At 57.2% G+C, this 8193-nt stretch overlaps 2 protein-coding genes across 2 annotated transcripts; both read right to left on the bottom strand.

Moving 5' to 3' along the window:
- Positions 1 to 3360: 3360 nt before the first annotated feature.
- Positions 3361 to 4308, bottom strand: LOC113476018 (olfactory receptor 52I2-like). Its single transcript, XM_026841293.1, has one exon. The coding sequence runs from the start codon at positions 4306 to 4308 to the stop codon at positions 3361 to 3363; it is 948 nt and encodes a 315-aa protein (XP_026697094.1).
- A 2710-nt stretch (positions 4309 to 7018) lies between these two features.
- On the bottom strand, positions 7019 to 8038 carry LOC113476002 (olfactory receptor 52K2-like). The gene has a single exon (XM_026841275.1). It carries the CDS (start codon positions 8036 to 8038, stop codon positions 7019 to 7021), a length of 1020 nt encoding a protein of 339 aa, XP_026697076.1.
- Positions 8039 to 8193: the final 155 nt, after the last annotated feature.

The raw sequence follows: 8193 nt of genomic DNA, 5'->3' as shown, positions 1-8193 counted from the left end.
CCCCTTTCCTTCTCACCACAGACCGCTCGGTGGCAGCGGGGCAGCACAGTGCAGGCTCCAGACACCTTTTTATGGAGATAAAACAAGGTTATGTCAGGAACTGGGCACGGAGCGAGTGCTGCCTGTGCTGTGTAGGACACAAGTTCCCGTGGAAGGCAAAGCTCCAGCTCCCGCCCGTGCCCTGGGCGTGCAGCTGCTCCGGCGTGTGCTCCCCCTCCTCAAACTGCACCGCAGACACAGGACACCCCCCCAAAATAACACTTTGTCCCCGCTCTGAGCCGGGATGTGGGGCCAAGGGGCTGCTCCTTCACCCCCCACCCCATCCCAGCGAGCAGCACCACGGGTGACACAACCCAGCCTGTTGCACGGGCTCAGCCCGTCTGCACGCCCGTGGCGTTCAGTACCTGCTGCTCTGTGCAAGGGGTTCGGGGCGTCACTGGGGTTGGAAACCTAGTTTGTTTAACAGCCAACGTGTATTTAGCTAATTATTGATTAATTTATACAAGCAGAAGCAAGCCGACTCTTCTGCAGCAAACAATCTCTGGTTTTGGGTTAAAAGGTTTGGTGTTTATGTTTTTAAACTCAGCTCCTATTTTTACCTTAAAAAAACCCCCAGAATTCTGCAGCCTCGGGTCAGGAGTTTTGTTTAATAAGAAGCGTTAAAATTCTGAAAACCTACTTTTAAAATAAATCTTCCAGCGATTTTTCTTGACCGGCTCCCACGGTGCCGACGCGGAGCCCGGCGGGCGCCAGCCCTCCCGTACCAACACCCACCTTGCTCTCCGCTCCAGGCAGCTGCCACCCTCGGGGACGTCTCCTGGGCACCAGGGCAGAGCCGCAGGGCTGAGCATAAATCACCCCAGGCAATGCCACCGGGTCTCCTGGATGCAGATTCCCAAGAGCATCCTCTGCCATCGCCCCAGCGAGGGGCTGGACGGTTACAGCCTCAGTCCCGAGTCAGTTCTCCCTCATCTAATTTCTTTTACAAACGACGGCTGCAAGGAGTGACCAAGCCAGGCGGGAACAGGCTGCAAAGTTGTCTCCAGCAGAATGAAAGATCTTTGTGCTGCTGCCCAGGGCACTGTGAGTGCAGTTTCATTTCTGGCTGCTGAACAGGAGCTGTGAGTCTCTCCCAGCTCTCCAGACACGGGGCCGTGTCCTTGACCCTCTCCCCAAGGCCCAGGGTAAATGTGTAAATACAGCACAGCAAAACACGGAAATTCAGGATAGCGGAAACATCCTGCCAACTGTTTGTTCGTGGTGTCAGGGAAGAGCGCAGCAGAAAGACGGATAAACAACACAGAGGCAGAAAAAAAAATTTTTGCCATGGGGAACAACACATTCAAACCACTTTTGAAACCAAATGCATTTCACCGAGGTTTTGTTTGGGTTTTTTTTTTTTTTTAATTAATGTAGAAGTGAAGGCCTAAATGTGACCTTTTGGGGGGGATTCATGTGAACGAACACGGGTGGCAGTTGAGAGCTGGTGCCAGGCTCTGACGGGAGCTCGTCCTCCAGCCCGCCTTCACATCCCTGGACACAAACTGGTTTCAGGACAGTTTTCCTCCCAGCCTAAAGCTGAGATCTGAAATCGGTGGGAGGAATTATGCTGCCCCCGCCTGCTTTATTGTCATGACCACCAGGCAGCAACCGCGTGGACCCTCTGCCCCGAACGTGGCTGAGGAGGGCGAGACCCCCCCTTGGCTGTCGAGGGAAACACCCCACCCCTGTACGCTCTGAGTCCCTGTGCCAGTGGCCACCCCCCGCGTCACCCCTCTGCCCCGCCGCCACCCAGACACCCGGGTGGGCTCACGGCTCCTCTCGCTGGTTGAAACTCCCCCTCCCAGGCAGAGCACCACGAGCACCTCTGAGAACTCTACTTCACCACTCCCAGACCCAAAACGTCCTAACAGGAGCTCCCACCCGGGGCAAATGCTCGCCAGCCTGCTGCTTTTGTCCCCAGACACCAACTCTTTGTGTTTCGGTGTTACCGAGTCTCAGAGGGCTCCAGCCTGACCCCGGGAGGAGTGTCCCCGCAGAGCGGGTGCAGAGCATCCCCCTGCCCTTGGAGCACCCTCCATTTCTGAGGAGCAGGAACCCTTGGGGTGGCTGAACCTCTGAACCTCTTGGTACCAAGGAAAGGCAACGTGCGGGGATACGAGTTGCTGGCACTTTGGGTAGTTGTTGTTGCCATGTATCGCCATGTGCACTGAAATCGCGCCTCTCCCATGGAGCCTCCAGTTCCAAACAACACCTGCAGAGCATCTCCTTATCGCAGGCCAGAGCTGGGCTCTCCATCTGCTGCCGCTGAGCCTCGGAGCAGCTCCCTGTGCCTGCTGCTGCCCGATAAAACCCGTCATTGCTGGGGCACCTGGGTTGTTCCCAGCCGGATCCCAGCTTCCAGAACAGGAGGGCTCTCACGCTCGGGGAAGTCTCAGCATGTTTGGGTGCTGCAGAGCAGCCTGTGAAGCCTGGTAGGACATAGCTGGCTGGATGAGAGATGTCTGAGAGAATTCTGGCATGCAGCTGGTCTACCAGCAGCAAGAGTTAGGTGGGCTCAGGACACTCAGACCTACGGCATGCTGTCCTTCAGGCCTCCAAGACCTGCTGGATTTAGCTGTTCAGGCACTCGTGGTCATTACAACAAGCAGACACAGGATTGGTAAGTACCGCAAGCAGACGCAGAGTTTATTTCCACCACCACAACCTGCGGACACCTGGGTAGGGTGAGGAACACCGTTGTGCATCTCCGCCCTTGGGCTTCCTCACCCAGCTGCTGTGAACTGTCAGGTGGACAGAATGCTCTGAAGAGCTCAGTTCTGAAGATGCTCAGTTTCCATCATCACCCAGAAACCCAGAAAAGCTGGTCTGTGCTCAGTGGGGGCCGGCCTTTTGGGCAAGAGAGGCCCAGAGAGGAGAGCCTCTGTGGCTAGGGCACCTGCAGTGCCTGGCAGTCTGTTGCCAGCCCCTATAGTCCTGCAGGACTGAAGACAACACAGATAAAATTTCCCCATTTTGAATAGAATCTGTGTGTGTTGACACAAACACACCTGGAGCCTCAAAATGCTGCTTTAAATTATCACAGGGATGTTCACGGCATCGGGAACATCTCAAAACTCCGAGCTGGTTGGTTACTTCTCTGTGTCACCTGCAAAGAAGGAAGGGAAGTTGGTCCTGTCACGCTCATGCTCCCAGACCCAAATAACTCTCATCACAGAGTAGGGTCTCACATGGTCATTAAAGCCTACAAGTCCCCCCTCCTCCTCTCATCGCTTCTGTTCGCCGTGTGCGTCCAATGGGAATGAGATTGGTGCTGTCTTTGGGCAGAGGAGGACACCTGGGGACCCGCCGGCCGCCGCGTCAGGCATGAACCTTCCTGGGAAAGAGCATTTTGAGGACTGCCTGACGGATCTGCTTGGTCCTCACACTGTAAACGATGGGGTTCAGCATGGTGGGGAGGGTCAGGTAGAGGTCAGCCAGCAGGACCTGTGCGTGCAGGGACACGCCGCTGCCGAACTGCTGCGCGTAGATGGAGACTATCCCAGGGATGTAAAACAGCAGCAGCACGCAGACGTGACACCCGCAGGTGCTGAAGGCCTTCCAGCGTGATTTCTTCCCCAGGACGGTTTTAAGGATCATCCCGTAGGACACGGCAATGAAAGCCACGTCCATCCCTACTATAAGAGAGGACCCAGCCACGCTGTAGAGCCCGCTGGGCCTGGGGTCTGCGCACGCCAGCTTCGCTACGGCCACGTGCTCGCAGTACGAGTGGGGAACCACCCGGGAACGGCAATAGGGGAGCTTTGTCACCATCACAGTCAAGGGGACCATGAAAAGGAGAGCTCTCCCCACGATGGACAGGCCTATTTGGGCAATTGTGTGGCGATTCAAGACGGCTTGGTACCTCAGAGGGTGGCAAATTGCGACGTAGCGGTCAACAGCCATGGCCAGGAGCACTCCCGACTCCTCCGACGTTGTGGAGTGAACGAGGAACATCTGAACAAAACAGGCCACGTAGCCAATCTCTGCAGAGTTCAGCCAGAACACGCTCAGCATCTTGGGGACAACAGAAGTCGCCATCACCACATCGACGATGGCCAGCATGCCCAGGAAGCAGTGGATGGGGTCACGCAGGGAGTTGTCCAGCCCAATGACAAGCAGAATGACACCATTTCCTACCAGGGCAATGATATAGCCTGAGCAGAAAAGGATGCCCAGGCAGGTGGGGAAAGCTTCCAGGCTGGGGACACCCACAAGGATGAAGGAGAAGGAGCTGCTGTTGGGGCGGGTGAAGGGATCAGAAGCCATGCAGGAGAATCTTGCTTTTATGCTTAAAAACAGGAGCCCAGTTTTGAGCCCTGAGATGTCCAGAGCTAAGGGGTGGGGACTCTGCATTAGTACAAGAGTCAAATCAGGAATCCACATTGTGGGAGACGGGAGTGCTACAGCGTGGCATGAGCAGGTAGGAGGGGTAGTGGAGCAGAGATGCTGAATAAATGGGGCTGTCGTGGCTTGACAGTTCCTATCAGGTGAAGAAGTTCATGCTTCAAGTTGTGCCACCTGGGATAACCAAGGGACTTCTACAGTTTGTTGCTTGTGAAAGGCTTGTTTCTTTGCTGGTTGCTCACCACCGCTCAGCTGGCATCTCGAAATAAGCAGCAAGAGAGGAGAAAAACGTCAGCATCCAGCTTCCCTCAGGCAGCACTTCTGACTGAGCAGACTTGGCTTCCCAGCAACGAGCCCAACATAGGACATTCCTCCAAATCTGTAGGATAAAACGTGGTCTCCGAAAGTGTTCTGGGACATTAAACACCATCATGAAAATGTCTTTTACTGCTCTGTCTTCATTCTGTCATTTACCCATGCGAGAAGCCTGCAAAACTAGGCAGTAGTCAGACAAAATGATCAATCTCTGAGGTTTTATTCTGACGGGACAAGTTTGAAGGTAATAAAGAAACTGCAGAGAACAGCCCTGGAGAGAGAAGAAGGTGAGTCTGCGTATGGTGGGCAGCATCTACACATTCATTTGTGACAAAACTTTGCTGCCGCTTCTGCCCACGCGGTGGCAGAGAGCAGGCAGGTGACGGCCACCCAGATCCCTGCCTGCTCAAAGAAATCCCCTGGGTGATCATCCACCAGCAGCTTTTTAGCCAGCAGCAGGCTGCGGGGTGGCCGTGGCTGGCAATACCCGTGCTAGTGACAACACGGGGTAAAATTCGCCTGCGTACAGCCCTGCCACGGGGTCATTTAGGCCAAAAATCGATGTTAGGCATGGCCAGCGTGGCAGAAGGTAAAGTTCAGAGCAGAAATAAAAAAGATAGTGGGAGGCACTAACACAACGCTTGAGGTTTTAAAAGAGCTTCAAATGGGCTTCGAACCCTCCTTCTGAAGTGGCTCAGCCTTGGGTGCTGGCTGACAGCACTGCTCAGGACTGAACCACTCACCTTCTGGCCTAAATTCTGTGAATCGGGACATTGCAGAGGCTGAAACAGGAACAGAATTCCCTTTTAATCGCTGCACATCATTGGGCTGGTAGCCAGCAGCTGCAGGACCCAGGCGTGCCCCCGGGTTTGAGCAGTGGGGTGACCCCGTGGCTGCTTTTGCCGCCCCACGCTCCCGCGCAGCCCCCCCGTGCTGCCGCTGCCCCCCACCAGCCTCCCGGAGCAGCCCCTGCTGCAACGCACCGGCTCGAAGGGTCTGCACGGGTGTCCCCCCGCAAAGACTCAGGGCATGGCCCAACGCGGGTGTCTGGAGCCATCTGAGACCTCCCCGGAGTGTCCCGCTCGGCCCCTGGGCGGTGGGGTGTCTCCCCCACATGGATGCCTTGGGTACCCGGGGGCATCTCAGGTGGCTGTTGACATCCAAGCAGGGGCCGTGGTGTGACACCCCGAGGGTCCGAGACCCTCCTGCAGTCGGAGAAGCGCTCGGGCATGGAGCAGGGATGCAGGGATCTGCCTGGGGGGAGCCGAGTTGCTCTCCAGGGCCTGCTGGCCGCAGGGGCTGGGGCTCTGCTGGCCGCACTCAGTGCTCAGAGACCAAACTCATGCACACAAGGGTGTGTGGACACCTACCTCCAGGCACCTGCGTGTGTCTGCATCCAGAGCTGCCTCCCCAGCGCCTGCATCCCAGGCAAGAGGATATTTGCTCCAGGAGCTTTCTCCGCCAGCCCCTGCCCCTCACAATGCTGCTGTGTTGCAGCAGTACCGAAGCGCCCTGATCGCTGGGACTTCTTGTCCTGGGAGACGGAAAACCAGCAGAGATGAGCTTTGCAGCCTAAGCAAAGGTCTGCCGAGAGGATAAACACCGGTATCTGTCTCGCCCCGAGGCTGCAGCAGCACCTCTCTGTGCACCTCTGAGCGCAGCAGCAGTGCGGGGGTATTAATCCCTCCTCTGGAAACCCCCTAAGGATGATGCCATAAGGTCCGGGACACCCCCTGGGTCTGGTGGGCTCAGCTGTCCCGGCTGTGTCCCCTCAGGTGACTGCTTCACTTGGGCGCGAGGCAGATGAAGCGTGTGCTGTGCTTGTGCATCCAGGACGGTGTGTGGGTACCTGCCCCCAGGGCTGACAGACCCCCACCGAGGCGGAGGGGATGACCTCAGCAACCTGCTCTGACCTCGTGGGCGCTCGGACTGGAGTTCTCCTGAGGCCTCTTCCAGCCCGAGTTATCCCGTGGTCCTGCGATCCCACGTCCCTCGCATCTCTTGGCACGGCTCCACTGCACACAACGTGATACGTTCAGGATACAGCTATTTTCCGTGGCTCGGCTGCAGTAGGTCGTTTTGCCAGCACAAGGTCAGGGGGTGGCTGCAATCCTTATTTACGCTGGGAGATCTGAGGGAACGGGACCACCCAGGAGTGCTGCGCCGATGTCACTGCCTTGCGCTAGGGACGGGCAGGAGAACACCTTGCTGAAGCCCTTGGTGCTGAGTTCAGTGGGTGCCAACATTTCCTGAGGCACCCGCGGCTCTGAATGTACCCTGAGAGCCACACCAAGGTCCAGCAGAGGGTTTGGCCATCCTAGGGAATGGCCTTTGTCTTCACGAGCCTCATCCCTGTGCCCTGAAGGCCCTGCCTTGGGTCAGTTCCTCCTGCCATGGGTCTCCTCCAGGAGAATGCCCTGCGTGCTCCATCACGAATTTGCTTCGACCTGATGCCGTAGATCAGAGGGTTGAGTGCCGGTGGGATGAGGAGGTAGAGATCTGCCAACAGGACCTGGACATGGGGTGGGAGCTCCTGGTGGTACCTCTCCATGTACATGGAGAGCAGCCCAGGGATGTAGAAGAGGGCCATGACGCAGAGGTGCGAGCTGCAAGTGCTGAAGGCTTTTTTGCGGGCTTGTGGGGAGGAGAGGCTGAGCACAGCCCGGAGGATGAGCGCGTACGAGAGGGCGATGAGCAGCGAGTCGAAGCTGCCCACGTAGGTGGAGACAGAGAGGCTGTAGGTGCTGCTGAAGGCAGCGTCGCCGCAGGCCAGTTTGAGCACGGCCATGTGCTCACAGTACGAGTGGTCCACGACGGGCGGGCTGCAGAGAGGCAGGTGGCAAATCTGGAAGGTGAGGGGGCTCATGAAGACCACAGCCCTGAGCAAGGTGGCCAAGCCAATGGCAGCCACCACAGGGCTGGTCAGGATGGACAAGTAGCGCAGCGGATTGCAAATGGCCATGTAGCGGTCCAAGGCCATGGCCACCAGCACCCCTGACTCCATCACAGAGAAAGCGTGAACAAAGTACATCTGGGTGAGACAAGCATCCAGGCTGATGGCTGTGGAGTGAAACCAGAAGATGCCCAGCATTTTGGGGGTGATGGAGGTGGACATCACCAGGTCGATGACAGCCAGCATGGAGAGGAAGAGGAACATGGGCAGGTGGAGGCTGGGGTCAGCCCTTACCAGGCACAGGAGAGAGCTGTTCCCGGCCAGCGTGACGAGGTACATGACGCAGAACGGGATGGAGATCCAGGGGTGCAGGTGCTGCAGCCCCGGGACGCCTGTCAGGTGCAGCTCCGACAGCGAGGCGTTGGCGGGACGTGCGTGGCCCATGGCGGTCACCGCAGGAGCCTGGGCGAGGAGGGCCCAGGCGCACAGGGACAGCCATAGCCTGGCTCCCACCACAGGTCCATCCAGCCTCAGATCCTGTGTCCAGCACCAGAAGCGGACGCTTAGGGAAAAATATAGGAAAGAAAACATGCCATGGT

The sequence above is a fragment of the Athene cunicularia genome (assembly GCF_003259725.1).
Source record: "Athene cunicularia isolate RWA chromosome 1 unlocalized genomic scaffold, athCun1 chr1_part4, whole genome shotgun sequence".
Classification (NCBI taxonomy): Eukaryota; Metazoa; Chordata; class Aves; order Strigiformes; family Strigidae; genus Athene; species Athene cunicularia.
This window is presented reverse-complemented; position numbering and strand designations above follow the sequence as displayed.

Excerpts from the sequence above, each read along its gene's own strand:
- LOC113476018 (XM_026841293.1), bottom strand. The coding sequence starts at position 4,308 with ATGGCTTCTGATCCCTTCACCCGCCCCAACAGCAGCTCCTTCTCCTTC.
- LOC113476002 (XM_026841275.1), bottom strand. The coding sequence starts at position 8,038 with ATGGGCCACGCACGTCCCGCCAACGCCTCGCTGTCGGAGCTGCACCTG.